This window comes from Sminthopsis crassicaudata, chromosome 2, assembly GCF_048593235.1.
Source record: "Sminthopsis crassicaudata isolate SCR6 chromosome 2, ASM4859323v1, whole genome shotgun sequence".
Lineage (NCBI taxonomy): Eukaryota > Metazoa > Chordata > Mammalia > Dasyuromorphia > Dasyuridae > Sminthopsis > Sminthopsis crassicaudata.
In genome coordinates this window covers 233,799,552-233,821,071 of record NC_133618.1, presented here as the reverse complement: position 1 = coordinate 233,821,071, position 21,520 = coordinate 233,799,552, and the positions used below count along the sequence as shown (strand labels likewise).

Below are 21,520 nucleotides of genomic sequence, written 5' to 3'. Positions count from 1 at the left end.
AAAAAAAAAAAAAACAAACTTACTTGATTCCTGAAAATCATGATATATTTGATACCATCAGCTTTAAGTACAGGAAATTCATTCACTATTAAAGAACAACAGAACATCATGGTAACTCAAGTCATAAACACTAAATCACTAAAAAAAGCAAACCATAAGCAAATCATTCCAAAATTTAAGGCATCTGGGGGTAAAAATTTATTTTACTTATGCTTTAATTTCTTTTCCAATCCTTTAGGAAAAGTTGAGAGTTCTTAATAGCTAATTAAGAACAATTACAAAAAAGATTTTATACCAGATATATGTAGTTCTGCTATAATGCTTGTTTTGAATACATGAATTTGTTCCACAGCAATTAATATATTAGGGAACATTTTAAGCATAATGTGAATTTCAGGGTTTGCTTATGTACAACTTCTTCTAAGAGAAACATTAAGAATGCAAAAACTACATGACTTCACAATAACTCACTAGATGAAATCCTTCTGACACCTACTTCCAAATGCATACTTCAGGTCTTTGTCAAGGTAAAGTGCTTTATTTATTGTATATCTTCTGATGCAGTAGGAGCTGTGGGCAGAAGAAGGTTGATCTGCTGTTCCCCTTACCTACTTGAAGATAGGAAGGGTGGGGAGGGGAACCTAGAAGAACTCTGACCTGACCAACTTGTCTTTAACTATACCAATCCAGATCAGAACCTGAATTGGGATGTATTTAAATATTTAACATGCATAAAATTGTGCCATCATTTTTATTATGTTCCTATCTTGTTTTTATACATTGCTGATGATTTTTTTCAAGCATTATTCTCTGAACCCCAGTCTTCTCATAAGCCTTGCTTTATATTGTACAATTAGGCAGAGCATTTTGCTTTTGGGGGAAAGCATATATCAAGTTACAGGAGAACTAATTCTAAGTACTGCCTTTTGAGGCGAGGTGCTCAGTCAGCCTGGCCAAAAGCAATAAGGAAAGTCAACATTTGTAAAAATCTTCTAAATTTCTTGTGTGGGTTATTCAAAAATATAATAGAAAAGAGCCATGGCACAGCTCTAACTCAGAGCTAAATCCTAAATCCAAGAGTACACACCCATCCCCAACTTTCCAAGATCATCAAAATGACTAACTGAAAGACTTTACTATCATACAAAGTTACAAATTAATTTTAAAATTCCTAGTGGAAAAATACCACACCAATGGTGGATGTTGTATAGTTAGGTGGCCTAGTAGATAAAATATTGAACCAGGATACAGAAGGCCTGAATTTAAATCTGGCCTCACACTAGTAACTATATGACCCGGGGGAAGTGACTTAACTTCTCTCTGCCTTAGTTTCTTCATCTGTAAAATGGGTTTTATAATAACAGCACTACTTGCCAAGGTTGTTGCAAGGAATCAAATAACATTTGTAAAAACCTTCACAAATTTTAAAGTATTATTTAGATGGTTGCTGCTACTATTATTATATAATATTAGGGCAGATAATTTTATCCTCAATGCATAATCTGAAAAGTATGTCTTCTTTTTTAAGTATAAAGATACTCTTTGAAGCAAGAAACAAATCAAAAAAGGACATTTTCCCAAAAATTTGTAAAAAATAGATATTTCACTAAATTCTATGGGACCTCTAGATCAATGAAAATTGTGGGGTTTTTGATCTTTAATATCTTTTCCATATTCAAATATCATCTGTAGAAACAGAGCCCATAGTAAAATGTCTGGGAGAGTTAACAATGCTCAACTTACCATTTGGTGATTTCAAATCAGGCTGAATGTGATTCACAAAGAACTCAGTAAGATTTACAAGTTCATTTGCTTGTGTAATTCCATGCTGAAAAATAAATTTAAATCCAAATGGAATTAAAATCCTACAGATTCTAATCTCTCATATTAGAAATATGAGGAGTTTAATAAATGCATATTTTAAAATAAAAGCTAAGCATAAACAAAACAGGCCAAACAAAGAAGCATCAGTCAGTGTTTGAAAATGACAGCAGAACACTGAATGAAGAACAAGACTGCATCATAAATCTGGAATAAATCAATATGCAAAAACCCCTGAAATAATTTAAGATAAGAGCCTGTGCTCAGATAGCAAATATGATATGTAGTAATTATTTTTACCCCCAACATTAGGCCATTTTGTACCATATGCTCTGAGCCAGGTTAAGCAGACAATTATAATTATTTAATAATAGAAATAATGGCAAGAGTATTGGAATTAATTAAGAATTAAAAGATCTCAATTCAAGTCCCAGTTCTAGCCGGCCATTGTGAAAAAGGTGTTTTGGTTTGCAACACAAACCTTAAACCATCAAAGTTTACTTCCTACACTTGAGATATCAATAACTATCCTCCAAGTGTTACAAATATCCTCAACAGTGAGGGAGGCAAATAAAGCCAGTGTACAATCACCATGGTACTACTATTTCTTAACTGGAAATTAAAGCACACCAGAAATGTAATGTATAATATAGGTGATCCAGTTCCTTTTTAAAGATGACAAAAATGAAGCCAAGATCAAGTTCAAAAGTTTTGTCTCAAGCTACACAGGTAAGACAGAATAGGTCTAGTACTAGAATCCCAGTCTCCAAATTTTCTATCCAGGATTCCTCTTTACCACACTACTCCCCTGTACCCAAACCTGGCTAAGGCCAACAAGACTTCCAATAAATTATTAAAATAAACCACAAATCATAAATGAAAAGCATTACTCTTTGTGTCTGAGCTTTGGAAGCTAACGATGTTACTAGATAAATTGCTGCATCTTTGTGTTTCCAGTTGACAGATGGATTCTTGGCATATTCCTGCAGCATGGAATTGACATAACCAGAGAAGATTCCAGTCACAGGTCCTTCAAAAAACTTGCACAATCCTCTTACTAGATCACAAGCAGCCCTGCGTCTGGTATCAATATCTACAAAATAAAAAATGGAAAAAATGATTAGACAGTCAGTAGCGAGATTTAAACTATCTCTATACCATCTGACAAAATTAACCCAAGAAAAAGAAAAATAATGTGATAGCAAAACAAACAGAAATTAACCACAAAAAGTTAGATGAGAAGATAATATCACTTTTATAGTATCAAAAATGAGGGCTTACAAAATTATATGATATATTGAGTTTTGATGTTTCTGTTGTTATAAACTTGAAATTCCATCATGTAATATATAACACTTTTAGCACTAGACTACTTAGAAGCCCACATTTAGAGAGTGCTTTGTACCTCCTCAAAACCATTTAGTAAACCAGTAAGACGTCAATCAAAAACATGGTTCAGGAAAATTAAGTAAAATGTATCACACAACTAGTAAGTGAGAGTGCCAACTAGGATGTGGACTCAGGCCTGTGAACAAACCCTGGATCATCTTTGGTCCATTTCCTCATACATAAAATGAGATGGGGAAAGAGTGGGAGGAAAAAGATCTGGAGTTAGCAAACTAACACTGCAGAGGGACCAAACCACAAGGATTTCTGAGAGCAAAATAAGGTTTTTACATTTGAATTTGCATGACTTTCAAAATTATGTTTAGAAACAGAAACATTGTGAAATACTTTTAAAAAAAAGGAAATAAGTGTAAAAGCCATATTATCTACTAAGAAGTTAATTGAATCTTCATTAAACTAATACAAAAATTTTTACAAATTTTTGATACGTAAATATTTTGTCATACTAGAAGAATAAAACATGACTTATTAACTCAAATTGAAAACAAATAAAATAGCAAATTGATGTCTATTAAAAGGATAATTCTCGGTATGAAAATTATATTATTGGAGAAAAAACAAGGAAAAAGGCAAAATATAAAGGCTACATACTTTTAGATAGATATTGGAAAAGGTGAAGCTGGGGCATCACATGTAATGCAGTGATTCTGAAACTTTCTGATCAAAGGACTTACACCTTAATCCTTTGAAAAGTTGAAATTGCAACAATACTGTATGGGGATGTATTCTGATGGAAGTGGAAATCTTCAACATAAAGAAGATCCAACTCACTTCCAGTTGATCAATGATGGACAGGGGTAGCTGCACCCAGAGAAGAAACACTGGGAGGGGAATGAAAATTGTTAGCACTAATATCTGTCTGCCCAGGTTGCATGTACCTTCGGATTCTAATGTTTATTGTGCAACAAGAAAATGATATTCGCACACATGTATTGTACCTAGACTATATTGTAACACATGTAAAATGTATGGTATTGCCTGTCGTCGGGGGGAGGGAATAGAGGGAGGGGGGGTAATTTGGAAAAATGAATACAAGGGATAATATTATAAAATATATATATATATAATAAAAAAAAAAAAAAGAAAAGTTGAAATTGGTCTCCTTACTTTCTATCTCCTTTCTATTTAGCCCACATGTCACTCACCTGTCTCAAAGACTAGATCAAACAATGTTACTCTGTACCCCATACAATCAACTCCAGTGTCTATTACTTCCAATATCATCAATAAAAACTTCTTATAACTGCCTTCCTCTTACCTTTTCCAATATTCCTATTCCATGTGCATCTCTGATAAACTCTGTGATTCACTGACATGGGCCTTCTTTGTTGTTTGTCACACAAAGTTTGCCTCCCACATGTGTCCCTCATGTCTGGAAAATCTCCCCAATCTCATCTCTATTTCATACTCTGCCTGATATCTTTCAAATTCTCCAGATTTCTACCTTCAGAAAATCTTCCTGATTTCCCTTCCCCCCTTAATATTACTGTGTTCCCTCTGTTAATTATCTCTAATTTATCCTATACATATCTCATTTGTTCCTATCTGTAGCTATTATCTTTATTAGACTGTAAATACCTTGGAAGCAAGATATGTCTTTTGTCTTTTTTGGTATTCTAAGCATTTAGCAGAGCACACAGCAGCCAATTAGTAAGTGCTTTTTTACTAACCATTCATTATAAATCTGATTTAATGACTTTTTTTTTTTCCAATTAAGAGAACTTCATATTTTTTTCTCCAATTGAAATAGAAGACAAATTCAACAAGTCTAAACATTCAGCAAGATTTTAGGGGTTAAAGGATACATTAACAACAAGAATTTAAAACAAACTCAATGCTATATATATTTTATATATTATTATAATTTTACATTTAATTATAATAGCCAAATTTAGTTACAGCAGAGTTGAGAAAACTCATCACCCTCTCTTTAATACATAGGTAGAGAACTATGGGTATGAAATGTACTATTTGCAGTTAGATGTAATGTATGTGCAGGTTGCTTTTATTAAAGTATATTTTCCCTTTTTGACTCTCTATTATTAAAAAAAAGGCTCACATCAAAATAATCTGTTAAGAATAAGAAATAGAGTGCGTGATTATGAAAAAGAATACATATATAAAATACGTAAGCAAACAACCAGTGTATTCCAGTGTGTGATAAAAATCCAAGAATATAAGCTTTCGGGGACTCAGGAACTCATGAATTAAGAAATGAATTAAGAAAAATTGATGGGAAAACTAGAAAGTAACCTGACAGAAAACAAGCATAGACTAATTTCTAACACTATCTGTCAAGTAAAAATGAGCACATGATTTAGATATAAAGGATGACATAAGTAAATCATGCGATAATGAAAAAAAAATTATGTCTTATGTATGGCTAAGGGAAGGTTTTATGACTAAACAAGAGATAGAGTAAATTACAGGAAATAAAATGAATAATTGTGACTATATGAAACTTACGAAGTTTTTGCATAACCAAATATAGACAAAACTTGAAGAAGGAAAATGAAAGAAAAATTTTTGTACAGCAACCCTCATTTCTCAAATGTATAAGAAACAAAGCCAAATTTACAAAAAGAGCCACTTCCCAAGTGATAAATGGTCATATGACATAAACAAGCAGTTTTCATAAGAGAAAATCAAAGATATCAATAATCATATGAAAATTATCTAAATCACTATTAAAGAAATATATATTAAAACAACTCTGAGGCACCACCTCATACCTACCAGAAATGATAAATACTAGAGGGGATGAAGGAAAAACAGGTACATTAGTAAACATCTGGTAAAGTTGTGAATTGGTCTAGAGCAGGGATTCTCAAACTATGGCTCGAGGGCCAGATGTGGCAAGCTAAGGACATTTATGCGGCTTAGTGGGTTATGGCAAATGGGCTAAGGGGCGGAGACAGAGTGTAAGTTTTTGTTTTTACTATAGTCCGGCCCTCCCACAGTCTGAGGGACAGTAAACTGGCCCCCTATTTAAAAAGTTTGAGAACCACTGGTCTAGAGAATAATTTGGAACTCTATCTAAAGTGCTATAAAACTGCACACATTCTGACCCAGAAATATCACTATTGAGTCTATATATTCCACAGAGATCAAAGGAAAAAAAAAAAAAGTACCGTATGTCCAAAATTATTTCTAGTAGTTCTTTATGTGATAGAAAAAAACAAAAATGGATGGGAAGTCCATGAGTTGGGGATTAGAATACTATTGTACTAAAAGAAATTAAAAAGGAGGATGTTTTCAGAAAAACATAGGATGACTTCTATGAACTGATACAAAATAAAATGAGCAGAACCAGGAGAACATTATTTAGTTACAATATTATAATGACAATCAATTATGAAAGACTTAGCTACTTTGATTAATGCAATGATACAAGACAACTCCAAAATATTCATATATATATAAATAAAAGCTTTCCAAATCCAGAGAGAGAATGCATGAACTCTGAATGCAGACTGAAGCATGAGTTTTTTTTCCACTTTATTTTTCCTTTCCTTTCATTTATTTATTTTGCAGCATGGTGAATATGAAAATATGTTTTGCAAGATTTCATCTATATAATGGTATGTTATTGCTTGTCTTCTCAATAGGACTAGGGAGAGAAGAAAATTTGGAACTCAAAAATGAGTGTCAGAAAATAAACAAATTGAAAAAATACTCAAAAGAATAAACTGAGGAGATGGGGAGAAGCATATTCATAAATAAATGCAATTAAAATACAAAAGGCATCAATTAAAAATGGGAAAGATTACCAGATCCTTCCAAATCTCTCCTTATGTACTCTTCAGAATTATCTTCAAAGGCTTCCTCATCAGCAGCTGCAAAATGACATACACAAAATTTTAAAAACTTTTTAAGTCATCTTATTTTCTTGCTAACTACTTGTAACTTTAGTTTTATTCCACAGAAATACCAAATATGCCTCATCCTGAGTGGATGGCTATTTTTTTTCACAGATGATAGCAGGTATCCTTTTGAAAAGTGTCTAGTATCAAGTCAATTGAAAAAAATGATCATATATTGCAGGATCCAAATGATCCAATGCCTGTTTTGTAGGAAACTTAATCCCTCCTATCTTCATAAGTATGCTAACTTATTTGACCTACAATATAATATATTAAGCTCCAAGACTCTAGAAGAAAGGATGCCTCTTTGGAAAAGTCTGCATAATTCAGACACTCATAATTAAAATGAACATGAAGGAGAAACCAAGTAGATTGCTATTTCATATTCTTAAAATGTGATCATTTTGCTTTACGAAAGTTGCAAGCAATTCCCAAGATACCAGCAATCTGAACCAAACTGTACATCCCTCTACCTAAGTTAACAAGTTGAATTATTCTTATCTTCCCTTGAATTCAACAGCACTATAAAAAAGAATCTTTTTTTTTGCCAAGAGTTCTAAGGAAATGTTTCCCGAGAGTTAATGCTTTTATTTGAGCTTAGGTTCAATAAAGACTAAGGATGGAAATAACTGAAAAATCAATTTTACTCTCAAACCTAAAAATGTGGGTTGAGTAAATAAGAGGTACATAAAAAATTTACAAATGCACTAATGACTTCATATGACATGTAAACTGATTGTTTTAAAACTAAGATCTAATTCATCCAATAAGCTAGTTGCATAAATGACAATAGTTACCTCTAAATTCCATGTTAGGAACAATAACTTTTTCGCAGATACTTGTGAGCGTATTCTGATCTTCAAAGAGATTCTTATAGTGAGGTCTCTCACAAACTGAAGCCAGAAATTGAATTGCATTACTTACCAACTACAACAAAACACAAAAGGGAACATATAAAAAACTTCACTGACCATTGTATTTCTAGAAAAATGAAGTTCTGTACATCTGTTCTGACCATCTACTTACCAAATCATATTTGACTTCTTGGCCTGTTGTTACTAATAAATTCCAGATTGCTGTAACAAATCGGGGCAGGTATGGCTGGAATTCTTCATCATATTTTTGGGCATATAGTGCAGCATTATCACAAATTTGGGATTTTAACAATTCCAATAAGCCCGCTTCCTCTTCATCCTCACATAAAAAAAAAACTGAAAACTCAAATATACTACCATGAATTTTAAAAAACACAACTGATTTGCTTTATGAAGTAGCAAATTATACTGTCTTTATAGTAATAGACTGTTAGTTTAAACACATATTTTAAATAATTTTATTTAATCAATAGTTTCACTAAATTTAATAAAGAAGTTTCTTCATGATAATATGAAGAAAGCAATAATTTAAAGTCAAATTATCTGTCAAGAGTATGGTCTAGGAACTCCTTCCTGAACCAAAACCTTTCAACATATGGCTCAGTAAGTCAAAAGCTGCCTGAGAACACAGAGATGAAATGACTTGATTTAAAGCTAGATTTTCCTGACTCCATCTATAGATCTCTAATTAGATGCCAAATTCCCTCTAATATAAGACTATCACATAATAACCTTCACCATAAATCAATTAATTAACAAATACTGAGAATATATCGTATATAGTGCACTGTGCAAAGTCCCTATGGAAACAATATAATGCATACAATCCCTTAACCAGCTTACACTACTACGGAGAGAAGGCATCCTTATGAAATAAGAAACCAAGGTTTAAGTTAAATAACAACAGAAGAAGATTATACAAGAGAGCAGAGAAGGCAGAATGTGACTACCTAATAGGTAATATAGCTAATGCTGAGGTTCCAGAGGGGGAAAATAAAACACAACAATTTTTGTTTAATCTCAAAATGTGATTGTTTTTCAGGTTACAGATCATAAAATTTAATTTTCAGATCAGACAATCCTTATGTGTTTGCTATTTTCCTTCATTCCCAATTTGGAAAAAAACATGGTTATCATACAACTAAATATCAGTTTTTCAAATAACAAGTTATTTTCTCTATTTTAGAATTTTCACAGTTTGGATAATAAACCAGGGTCACAGGATTTAGAGTCAGAAGTGACTTTAGAAATCAACTAAAATCCAAACCTCTTATTTAAAACAAAAATTTATTTCAAGCTAAGTACAACATAAGAAAAAAAAAATGGAAATAGAAAGAAAAAGGAAAACAAACAAAAAAATAACATTGTCATGTACTCAGCAAATCAGGAAGGATTCACAATATATTTCTATTTCAAGAAAATATATTTATGACCATCCATCTTTTCTTTTTCTTGTAGGTTATCCTTTTATATACTCTGTTGTGCATTTTTTACTTTATTCTTTTTTTTCCTCTTTCACTCCTCCCCTCTCAGCCCCAGCCCCAACTTCCTCCAAGCAGGCTATAGTTAAACATGGATATATTTGTAAATTATACACACACACATAACACTCTCTACTATGTCTATACCCTACACATCTACCTACACACACATATCTATATACATCTATATAAACATATATATACACATACACTTTTATACATACATATATATGCATCTAAAACAGTATTAATATGGCTGAGATATAATGTACATTATTTCTTTTGATTGAATATTTAAGTTTGATTGATATGATTGCTACTTTACTTTTATTTCTAAGTTCTACTCTTAGCCCTTCTTGTTGTGTTTGTGTATCTTATAATATATCTCTGCTAACTCTTCTTAGTTCTAGTCTTTTTACTTGCCTTGCTATTGCTTAATCGCCTACCTAAACTTGGATCCTTCCCTATTTGCTCCCCTCATTGTTTCCCTCCCCATTTCTCCATTCTTCTTAATCTACATACCTTATCCCACTCCCATTAATCTATATATACTTCTGTCCCCCACCTAATCTTATTCCTTCCCCTCCCTTATTTCTTTATATTTTGAAGGGTAGTATATCTTTCAACACACATGTATTGCTTCCTATTTAACCCACTCCTAATATAAGTAGGTTTGCAGAACTACCAGCCCTTTTCCCCCATCTGAAGCTTCTATATAATTTCTTTTTCTGCACCTCATTGTATAGAGAATAATTACTATTTTTACCTTTTCTTAGACATTTCGTTTAGTCAGGTCAGCCTTAATCTTTCTTTTAAAATACTCAATTACTGATGCCAATCTCAGACATATCATTTACATAAAACAAACCATTTGTCATTGTTAAGTCCCTTGAAATTAGTCTTTAATGTTGGTTCTTATATGTTAAAATTTCTATTAAGTTCAGGTTTGGTTGAGATAAAATCCTGAAAATCTGTGAGTTTGTTAAAAGCCCATGGGGGAGGGGGGGGGAGGGGGAATTCAATATCATGGTTAGTTTTGTTGGATATTTTTGACCACATATAATTCTTTTGATTGATTATATATTACCTTCTAGGACTAGTGGTCTTTTATTCTGGCTGCTGATAAATGTTATACAATTCAACATGTAGCTCTAGCATATCTCAATTTGTTTGTTATAAAATTTTCACTTTGATCTGGCGTTTTTGAAATTTAGTGAATGTGTTTATGTATGTGTTTTTCTTGTAGAATCTTGGTGGATTTTTTCTATTTCTATCATTTCAGAATAATTTTCTTTATTTCTTGCATTATTGTGGTCCAAGGTTCTTTTTCTCGTCATAGCTTTCAGGTTCTCCAATTATTCTTATGTTTTCTCTTCTTGGTTTGTTTTTTGTTTTTGCTTTGTTTTTTTATTTAGCTCAAATTTTTTCATTCCTTAGTTTGTTATTTCTTGGTTTCTTATAGCTTTATTGGCTTTCCCATGCCCAATTTAATTTTCAAAGAATTATTTTCTTCTTTAAGATTTTGGATCTTCTACTCTAGCTAGTTGACTTTCTTTTCATAATCTTCATGTTTTTCTTGAATGATTCTTTGTTTATAAAGTTTTTCCTAGATCTCTCATTTGATTTTTAAAGTCTTTTTTGAATTCTTCTGTAAATTCTTGCTGGTCAAATAGCCATTAATGTTACTCTTTGGGGTACGAGAGGCTTTTAAAATTCTACTCTAAAGATGAATTCATCTTAATATTGAGAAAAGTAAGTGTATGAGTGGTAAATAAAATGATTTTTCCAGTTTCACATTAGTGATAAGGCAGTCAAGATTTGAATTCCAGCCCTGATGCTATCTCATTAACTTTCTACTATACTATACTCTACCTTTAGGCAATAATAAAATTCAGGAATGTGATGTAATTGCCAAATCTAGCAATCCACAAATAGCTATTAAATATGTACTAAGAGTCAAGCATTGGGGATACAATGAAATAAAGCCCTCAAGGCTTTTAAAATTCTGTTGAGAGATACAGCATGTACATCTATAAATATATACAATAATATAAGCATATACACAATAAATACAAAGTAAATTTTCTTTATTGAGAATGCTTGGGACAATGGAAGGAGAAATCAGGAAAGATTTCATGGAGAAGGTGGCATAATTAAGGAGATTATGAAAAAGATAGAACGCATGGTTGAATCAACTGAAATATAAATAATCTTTAAAATGTCTCAAGACTGTCATATACTGACACAGGAATATTAAAGGGCATTTTTGGGAAAATAAACCCCAGATATACTCGTTACCTTTTAAAGCATTTAAATTTTATAACTTGCCAGTCTCTTGAAAGAGAATCAATAAAAAATCATTCAGATAGGTAAAATACTGGATAACTAGTATGCTTTATGGGTAATATAATAGATAAGAGTACTGGATCCTAAAGTACAAAAGATATCTTCCTGAATTCAAAAATATGGTCTGAGTGACCCTGGGCAAGTCACATAACTCTGTTTGCTTTTGTTTCCTTATCTGTAAAATGAACTGGAAAAGGAAATGGGCAACCATTCCAGTATCTCTGCCAAGAAAACACTAAATATGGTCCCAAAGAATTGGACACAGTAAAATGAGAGAATAATAACAGTGTACTTCATGTAATACTTACATCAGTTTGTAGCAGCTTATTATCTAAAGTTAAGAGGCTATGGAAATTATTCATCCACGTTTCCATATTATCTTCAAAAAATTCTGGTAGGTCCTAAAAAGATAATAGATGATGGCTAAAGAAATTTCAATAAAATTAAGTATTATGCTATTTTTATAAGTATTCGAATCTTAAGTTCTTTAATTCCTACCGAATAAAATACAACCCCATTAGCATGATATTCAAGGATCACTAAGTTCTAGTTCTTCCAATCTAACACACTAAACCCTTGTGAACATTCTATGATCAGGAAATTGGTGTTTATAACTTTTCTTGCCTTTCTAGTGCCATTTTCCACACACTCAATATATACTTTTGACCATTTCCAAGTGCTCAAATACATCTATCCTTAATGGGAAGTTCAGTTTTGTCACAAAACTTTCTCTAAACTCTCTGGGGTCCAACTGCTAAACTTATTTCTGTACTCTTAAGGTCCTGTATCATTCTTCACCTCTCCACTTATTAGTTGCATTAAAACTATTTTGTGTACATAACACTCACAAATTAGAGAGCTGACACTATGTTTTTTCTTTTGTTCCTTTCAATATCAAGTACCTTCAACACAATCCTTCAACATAATGTACCTTCCATATAATTGAATTGAATTGGTATTCAATTAACTCATGAATTAACAAATTTAACATTTTTTTTATTATTATATTTTTTTATTTATAAAACATATGCATGGGTAATTTTTTCAACACTGATCCTTGCAAAATCTTCTGTTACAAATTTTCCCTTCCTTCTCCCCTCCTCCTCCCTTATACAGGGGAAGAGTCCAATACATAACATGATATTCTTAAAGATATATAGATATATAAAGATAAAAAGGTACAGTTTGTCATGTTTTGTACATGAGGGGAAAAAAATTGCAGTCTTTTTCTGATGTCTCATTGTGACACGGAGAGAAATACTAAGTGCTTGATTCTTGAAGGCTATATGAATAAGCCTAAGTTTTGGCAAGTCCTACAGCAAAATGGAAAACTAACTTTATGGACACAAAAACAGACAACTTATTATCTAACTACAATTAGTCATCAAATGATGAATACTTTGGTTCAGAACATTTATGTGACTTGGTGGAGGAAGCTTCTAGAGATAAAAATCACAAATTTTGGGCATACTGAAACATTTATAGAATTCTTATTCTTATACAAAATTGTGACCACGGAAATAACTAAGTGGGAATGGTAAGCAAATGTTCAAACTTCCTTAATAATATATAAAACAGGGCAGCTAGGTGGCACAGTGGATAGAGCACCAGCCCTGAATTCAGAAGGACCCGAGTTCAAATTGGTCTCAGACACTTAACACTTCCTAGCTGTGTGACCCTGGGCAAGTCACTTAACCCCAGCCTCAGAAAGAGAAAAAAATTATATATATATATATATAAACACACAATCTGATAATATAGGAAGTAGTGAGAATCAAAATCAAACTTACCTGAAAGTTTAAACTGTAGAACAGTTTTGCAATCAAAATTAAAGAGGAAAAAAGAACTTTCAGAGCAGATGCATCATTTGCATGGGTACTGCAGAGTTCAATAGTAGCCTTAAAACAGGAAGAAATTTAGATATAAAATCAGTAAAGAATATAGCAATCTCAGTTACAGATTCATTGTTCTACAATACAAATAAAAATCTATATTGTTGCCAGTTTGGACCTATTCACAGAGTTCTTCCCCTATCCAAAAACCAATATAAACGTGAACAATCTTCTTATAATATGCTGGGGTTTTTTTTTTTTTTTTTAATTTACCTCTTTTCAATAACTAGTGTATAGCTGAACAAAAATCAAATAAGACCAGGAAAATGTTAACCAAAAACCAAACCCTATATACTTTTTGTCAAAACAAGCTTTCAAGATAGTTTCATAAATTTGATTTTTAAAATTTAAACAAACTTATTCAATTTAAAATTCTCATCAATACCTTAAAAAGATTTGTCAAAGGTAGTGCAAAGGCATCCAAAACAAGCTTAATTTCAGTCCATAACTCGTTTGACTTAAATTCATGACGATACCTAGGAAATAAATAGCCATTTTATTTGAATTATTTTTATTAAAGAATTTAATTTCACATTGTGATCTTTTTAGCACTTGACATTGGTGACCAAGACTTCTTCATATTCTCCTCGGTGACGGCTTTCATGATAACAATAATGTTCTTACCTACATGACTGTCTCCTTTACAAGCTCTTTTTCCTAATGCTTTCTTTTCTTTCCCATTTTTTGGGTTTTTAAAAAATTATTATTTTCTACACACAAATATGCACTGTTGTACAATAATTATATTATAGGCACTTTAAATACAGGACATGGATAACTCATTTAACCTTTTTAAAACTGTTTACTCATCTATAAACTGGGATCGTTATAAAATTAAACTAAGTTAACATATGTAAAATGTTATTTGTAAACTTTAAAGCACTACATAAAATCAGTTCTTATTACAAAATATATTAGCAAATATGTTACTGTACAGTTATCACACATTATTATTTTACATTGTAAACTCCATGAAAGAACACGTCCTATCCTAATTTTTATCACTTCCTCAGCAGTAATGCCTTTTTTGCTTTTCTAAAATATCACATTTTATCATCTCTAGTTAAGTGGCTAATTTAAGAAATTATATTTTGTTTTTATAAATACAAATTTAACAAGGGAGACAAATTTTTCTCATTTTCCGTAAGTCTAGCCAAAGTCTTGTAGGATATCACAAAATAAATAAGATTTAATTTAGTATGGAAGTCATAAAAAAGTTTCTTGTATTTACTAGTCATATTAAAAAGTTTCAAAAGAACCATTTGGAAAATGTTAGATAGCAAAATATGGAAGAGATTTTACATATTTATAAGAAAACAAATGACACAGGAGAATTTAGAAAAGAAATAGATATGCATGATGTATTAAAAGTGAGAAAAGGGTACATGTAAACACATGAAAAAAACCTGCTCGCCACAGTGCTTAGTGTTTAATAAACCTAAAGATCCAAGTTATTAGGAAAGGAAACTCTCTATTTGGCAAAAACTGTTAGGAAAACTGTGGGACAAAAACAAGGAATAGAACAAACATCTTTATATATCAAGAAAAGCTCCAAATAGTTACATAATTTAGAAATAAAAGGTGACATAAAAAAATTAGAAAAGCATGGAAAAAAAATTATCTGTCAAATTTATGGGTAGAGGCATTTTAGAATAAATAAGGCTTGTAAGAAGTAAAATGGACAATTTTAATCACATAAAATATAAAACTTTTTGCATAAGCAAAATCAGTATCACTTAAATTAGCAGAAATGCAGAAAACTGGGAAGGAAAATACTTGCAGCAGGTTTCTTTGATAAGAGCCACATCCCAATTGACCAAATGATCAAAAGATATGAATAGGCAGTTTTCAGAGGAAAAAAAATTAAGATATCAATAGTGATATTCAGAAACATTCCCAAGATTAGATTACTGATTAGATAAATAAAATAAATCTAACATACCATCTCACATTCATAGAATTTGATAAAAAGGAAAAAATGACAAATGCTACTGGAGATGTGAGAAATAGGTATAATAATATACTGCTGGAACCAAGAACTGGTCTAATCATTATGGAAAGTAATTTGGGACTATGACTAAAAAATTGTTTATACCCTTTGATCCTGCAACAACACTCAGTTGGTCTACATCCCCCCCAAAAAAAACCCCAAAAAACAGAAATAAGACCTATCTACAAAAATATTTTTAGCAGCTCTTTTTAATTGTAACAAAGAACTGGAAACTAGGGGCTGTCCATCAAGGGGCGAAGGAATGAACAAGTTATGGTATATGGGAACACTACTGTTCTATAAGAAATGATGAAAGGAATGATTTAAGAGAAACCTGGAAAGATTTATAAGAACTCATGCAAAGGGAAGTGAATAGCCAATAACAATAACAAAAATATTTTAAAAGTCAAAAGATTTCCGAATACAATTCTTCCTTTGCAAAAACAACAATAAAATTCGGTTCTGCACATATATATTGTACCTAGGATATACTATAAGATATTTAATATGTATGGGGGGAATGCCTGCCATCTAGGGGAGGGGGTGGAGGGAAGGAGGGGAAAAATTCGGAACAGAAGGGAATACAAGGGATAATGTTGTAAAAAAAAAAAAAAAAAAAAAAAAAAAAAAAAATTACCTATGCATATGTACTGTCAAAAAAAAGTTATAATTATAAAAATTAATAAAAAATAAATAAAAGGAAAAAAAAAGTCAAAAGACTTTAAAACTTGCTTGTTTTATTAAAGAGTTGGTAATTGTGCTTTAGATATATTATTAAGCACAAAAATATAACTGTAACAATTTCAATTCAATAAACATATACTGAGCATTTATTATGCACAAGAACAATGGTATATATGAAAAGCAAATTTAGTATCTGAATTTATACATACACACACACAAATCCTGTACCTTTTAAATAATGAATGTGCTGTGCGAAGAACCCCATTGATAACATGGAAGTCTCCACTCTGAAAACGATTAACCATTTCTGTCAGTAAGTCAGGCCATTTTTGAGGAAAATCTTCCCGGCCAATGATGCTAATTGCATCACTCAGCTAGAAACAAAAAGAAAAAAAAATTATTTATGTAAAAGTTTAATAAAACAAATCTGAAAAGATAAATTATATGATCTTATATTACCTGTTTCTGAATCTGTTCAGGACTGCTAAGCATCAAGTGCACTATATTGGCTTTAATGGCTATCCGATCTGCTTCACAGATTTTGTTTGGCTCATCCTCAATCTAAAAGCAAAATACTGATAATTAACATAATAAATTCTCATTTAAATTTCTAGACAAACTATACATTTTTCTTTCAAGGTAGGGAAGTTTGGATACTCCTTGATGTTCATTACTACTTCTAGATTTATCCTATACCAGCCATCATTCAGTAATCTCTCTTGCACACAATCCACATCCACCAGTTAATCAGTATCCTGGTAGCTGGTGTTATAGACTTCCAAGATATTCTTTCTTTAAGTTCTGTACCTGACTCTCAGTTTTATCTCTTCCTTCCAACTTCAACATACATATGGATACTCTCTCAAATATGCTCACACATCTCAAGTTTATCAACTTCCTCATTTCAAATCTCCTCCTCCTCTACCCTGTCTTAGGTCCATATAAAGATGTTCATAACCACAACATAGCATTTCCACTACCTCTGTTTTTGTCCGCTTGCATTTTTGATTTCCTTCTCAGTTTATGTTTACCTTATTTCTAAGTCCTCTTTTTCTTGTGCAGCAAAACAACTGTATGGATATGTATACATATATTGTATTTAACATATATTTTAACATATTTAACATGTATTGGTCTACCCACCATTTAGAAGAAGGGGTAGGGGGAAGGAGGGTAAAAGTTGGAACAGAAGATTTTGCAAGGGTCAATGCTGAAAAATTACCCATGCACCTATTTTGTAAATAAAAAAGCTATAATTAAAAAAAAAAATGTTCATATCCTTGATTTTGTCACCACACTCAAATATAACTTTTCCATGTTCATGAATTCTGAAATTCCTTTATCTAATGACAATCTATTGGCATTCTACTTCTCTTTCTGCCTTGCAATCCTAAACACTGTATTTTGTCTTCATCATGACCCTCAATCCCTAAATCTTCCAGATCTTTCCCATACCAGTACTTTCCATTAGGTATATTCTCCTTCCTTCCCCAAACTGACTTCTTGGTAAACAAGTTTAACTTCATACTGACTTCTTGAGTCCCTGATACCCTTATCATATTGCCCTTCTAGCCCCAACAATCCTCAACTTGCGATCAGATCACCACTACCATCTGTTGCTTTTGCTCCTACACATATGCAGCTGAATGAAGATAGAGGGGGGGGAAAAAAAAAAGGGGAAAAAAAAAAAAAAAAAAAAAAAAAAAAAGGCAGAAAACCATGCTGACTGGGTCCACTACAAATTTATGTTATATAACCTCACAAGGTCCCTATTATAGCAAGTGAGTCGTTTTATACCTCTCTAACTCACAATCCCACTTACCAATTTTTTTCATTCCTCCTTGAACCTACTTCTAAGGTTGTCTCTCCCCCAATTCTCTCAACTAAGAACCCTATATCATAATTCAATTGGGGGAAAAGAATTGACCCTATTTGCATTCAGCTCCTTGTCTCCTCCTCATCTCATATCACTCAGATGCTTAATGAGAATGTCCTTTATCTTTCCATCATATTTACTCAGGCAGTCTTGCTACTTGCTCTACATGTACAGCTGATTTCACTCTTTCCTATCTTCTTCACAGATTGCCCCTCCATTATTCTCATACTCTCACTTTTCTTCAATCTCATCTAATCTACTAACTGCTTCACTACTGCCTACAGAAATGCTGTGTCCTCCATCCTTAGAAACATAACTTGACCCATCCATACTATTATCCTATATTTCACCTCCCTATTATGGTTAAACTCCTCACAGTTGAGAAGGCCATGTACAAATAGATATTTACATCTCCTCTCCTCTCACTTTCCCTTAACTCTCCAATCTGGCTCCTGAACTCACCATTCAAGTGAAACTGTGCTCTCCAAATTTATCACTGATTTCTTAATTAAAAAATCTAATAGCCTTTTCTGAAACCTTACTCTGCACCTTCAGATAGTGTAAATTACTGTCCCCCCTACTTCAAGGTTTTGGTGACATTACACTCTCCTGATTCTCCTACCTGTCTGACCTCTCCTTCTCAAGTTTCCTTTTTTAGATATTCATTCAGGTCATGCTCACTAAAGCTGGGCATCATCTCTATGCTCATGATTCTCAGATTTACTTACCTAGCACTAAATCTGACTTTTCACTTTTCTATCCACCTCAAGATGGATGTTTCATACTACAAGAAATTTCTCTTCATCCTTTTTCTATTCATCTTTTTTCTATTGATTTGTTCCCATTTATGCTATATGTAGCTTATCTGTAAACAGCTGTTTTCATTAAAATGTAAGCTCGTTAATAGGACTAGATTTTTGGCTTAGCATCATTCCTGACACTTAATAAATGCTTAATGAATGACTTTTAAATTATTAATTTTTCTAGGCTACATATATATCCTTTGGTAGGGCCTGACTACTAATAGCAATAAATAGCACCATGAAAACATAAAAAGATGTTACAAAGATAATTTAGTGCTACAGGAAGCCACATAATATGGCAATAGGAAGCAAACAGCAAAGAAAACAACTCCAATAGGGCTCAACCAGTAGTTGTAAACATTCAATTTCATTCTGTGTTACAATTTGGCATTACAATGGGCCTTGAATATAAAATATTAATAATTTTATCATAAAAAAATACTGGTCAAGATATTAAAACACAGTGTGCTTTCCTGTACATTTATTTTATTTGTTTATAAGGTCTGTATCCTTCTTACTTTACATCACTCATATACAGCAGTGAAAAGAAGATAAAATAAAAAGTTTTTTCTTTTCAAATCACAATCTAAATCCAAATCAAATTAATTTTTCATTCTCATACTCATCTAAGGCATCTAAGACTTTTTAGTTTCTGGAATTCAAGATTCAGACAGAACCAAATGACTTAGAATGCTATGTAGTGCCAATATTCTAAAAGAAACAATCTCTTTAGAATCATGCCTCCAAAGAATGTAGAGTTAAATAAAAAGAGAAGTTCTAGGATGAACTGGTTATCTTCAGAGTCTGAAAAGTGGAATAAAAAGGGAAGAGAAATGGAATTCACTAGTACAGAAAGATGGTTGGATGTAATTTAATAATTTTCATTCTTGGGGTATATGAGAAGAGTATGGAGAAAGAGGTGGAAAGGAGTAAGCATGTGAAAGGGACAAAGAAGGGTTCAAAATAAAATCTAGCAGAGAAATACATCAAACTCAAGAGAAAAACAAATAGGGAATTTGTGGACCAGAGGAATTAAGAATAATATCAGGAAGGAAATAATAGGAAACAAAACAAATTTTCTTACCCTAAAGTGTCCTAAAAGGCCAAAAACAAAAAAGCAAAAACAAAAAAACCCAGGAATATAAGGAGTTACTTTATGTCAGACAAATGGCCGAACAAAGATATATGACTATCAATATTATCAAACAATAAGAAATGACAAAAAAGACAATTTCAGAGAATTCTGAGTAGAATGAATTGAAAAAGAATAAAGTGAACAGAACAAGGAGAGCAATTTATACAAAAAATGAGGAATGCTAAACATTTAGATGTATAGAATCCTGAAAGAATTCAAAAGGATACACAGATAAAGAAATAGTTGTCAAAGTAATGTGTACAAATTATTATATACTTTTTTCAAAAATTCAGTTTCAGAGACTTTTTTTTTGTGTTCAAAAATATTTTGTGTTGGAGGTTCAAAAAAATTCTTTCCCCTCAAAAATCTTAATCATTAAGAAAAACAATACATCCTTAGTAAGAGAGATTTTGATGTTTTCTCAGATGACTAAGCTATACAGACTAGAGAAAATAGGTAGTTTCTTGACTAGAAATAGGAAGGCATGCTTTCAAATTTCTTTCTAGTTTGATGACTGAGCAATTCTATTTCTTTTCAGTAATAAGAAAAAAAAGTCCCATCTGTCAAATGCTTAAGTATGTGTGTGCATATTATACACACACGCACACACACGCTTACATATGGGTACACCCCACACTGGCACATGGCTAATAAGGTAAGTTTTTTTCCTTCTTTTTAAAAATTATTTTTATTTTACCCAGTTATATTTAAACACAAAAATGTCTTTGGTTGTACATGTACATTCATTTTTTACATATTTCCATATAAATAATCTTGGGAGAGAAAAATCAATGGAAAAAAAAACAAACAGTGTCTCTCTGGATGCAGATGGCATTTTCCATTCAAAGTTTACTATAATTGCCTCTGAAGTACTGAGAAGAATGAAATTTATCAAAATTGATCATAAGATAACAGTATCTTATTTACTATCTGGAAAAGAAGCAGCTTACTAAATAAATATACTCTATAAACAGTAAGTTTGAAAAACTCATGTGTGGAATAAATCAATTTCTGAATCTAATTAATCTTACCTGCAGTATTACAAAAAATTTGCTCATTGTTTCCTTACCCCAGTTAAGGGTTAAAAACCAAGGTCAAAGCATTAAACCTGTTTCATAATTTAAGATTCTGTAGTAGTTTTAAAATTTGTAGTCAACAACAACTAAAGGTATCTTATAATTATGAACATGTTTACATTCTAAAATATATAGGTCAGCTGTCATTGTAAAGAACTTTAAGAATAAACAAAATTATTTTGCCATTATATAAAATTTTTTTCTCTGTGATAGCTATTCTTCAATAGATTAGTTTTATCTCATTAATACATAAACTCATAATTTTAGTCCA

General features: G+C 31.8%; 1 protein-coding gene across 1 annotated transcript in view; it reads right to left on the bottom strand.

Moving 5' to 3' along the window:
• The window catches only part of CSE1L (chromosome segregation 1 like), a 60,630-nt gene that overhangs the window by 15,269 nt on the left and 23,841 nt on the right, over positions 1 to 21,520 (bottom strand). The window contains exons 4-14 of the mRNA XM_074288554.1: positions 16,819 to 16,920; positions 16,588 to 16,733; positions 14,071 to 14,161; positions 13,584 to 13,691; positions 12,102 to 12,194; positions 8,118 to 8,285; positions 7,889 to 8,018; positions 6,999 to 7,064; positions 2,712 to 2,914; positions 1,744 to 1,828; positions 24 to 85 (exon numbers count right to left, since the gene is read on the bottom strand). Of these exons, the coding sequence (XP_074144655.1) occupies positions 24 to 85; positions 1,744 to 1,828; positions 2,712 to 2,914; positions 6,999 to 7,064; positions 7,889 to 8,018; positions 8,118 to 8,285; positions 12,102 to 12,194; positions 13,584 to 13,691; positions 14,071 to 14,161; positions 16,588 to 16,733; positions 16,819 to 16,920 (1,254 nt within the window). The remainder of the gene's footprint in view (positions 1 to 23; positions 86 to 1,743; positions 1,829 to 2,711; positions 2,915 to 6,998; positions 7,065 to 7,888; positions 8,019 to 8,117; positions 8,286 to 12,101; positions 12,195 to 13,583; positions 13,692 to 14,070; positions 14,162 to 16,587; positions 16,734 to 16,818; positions 16,921 to 21,520) is intronic.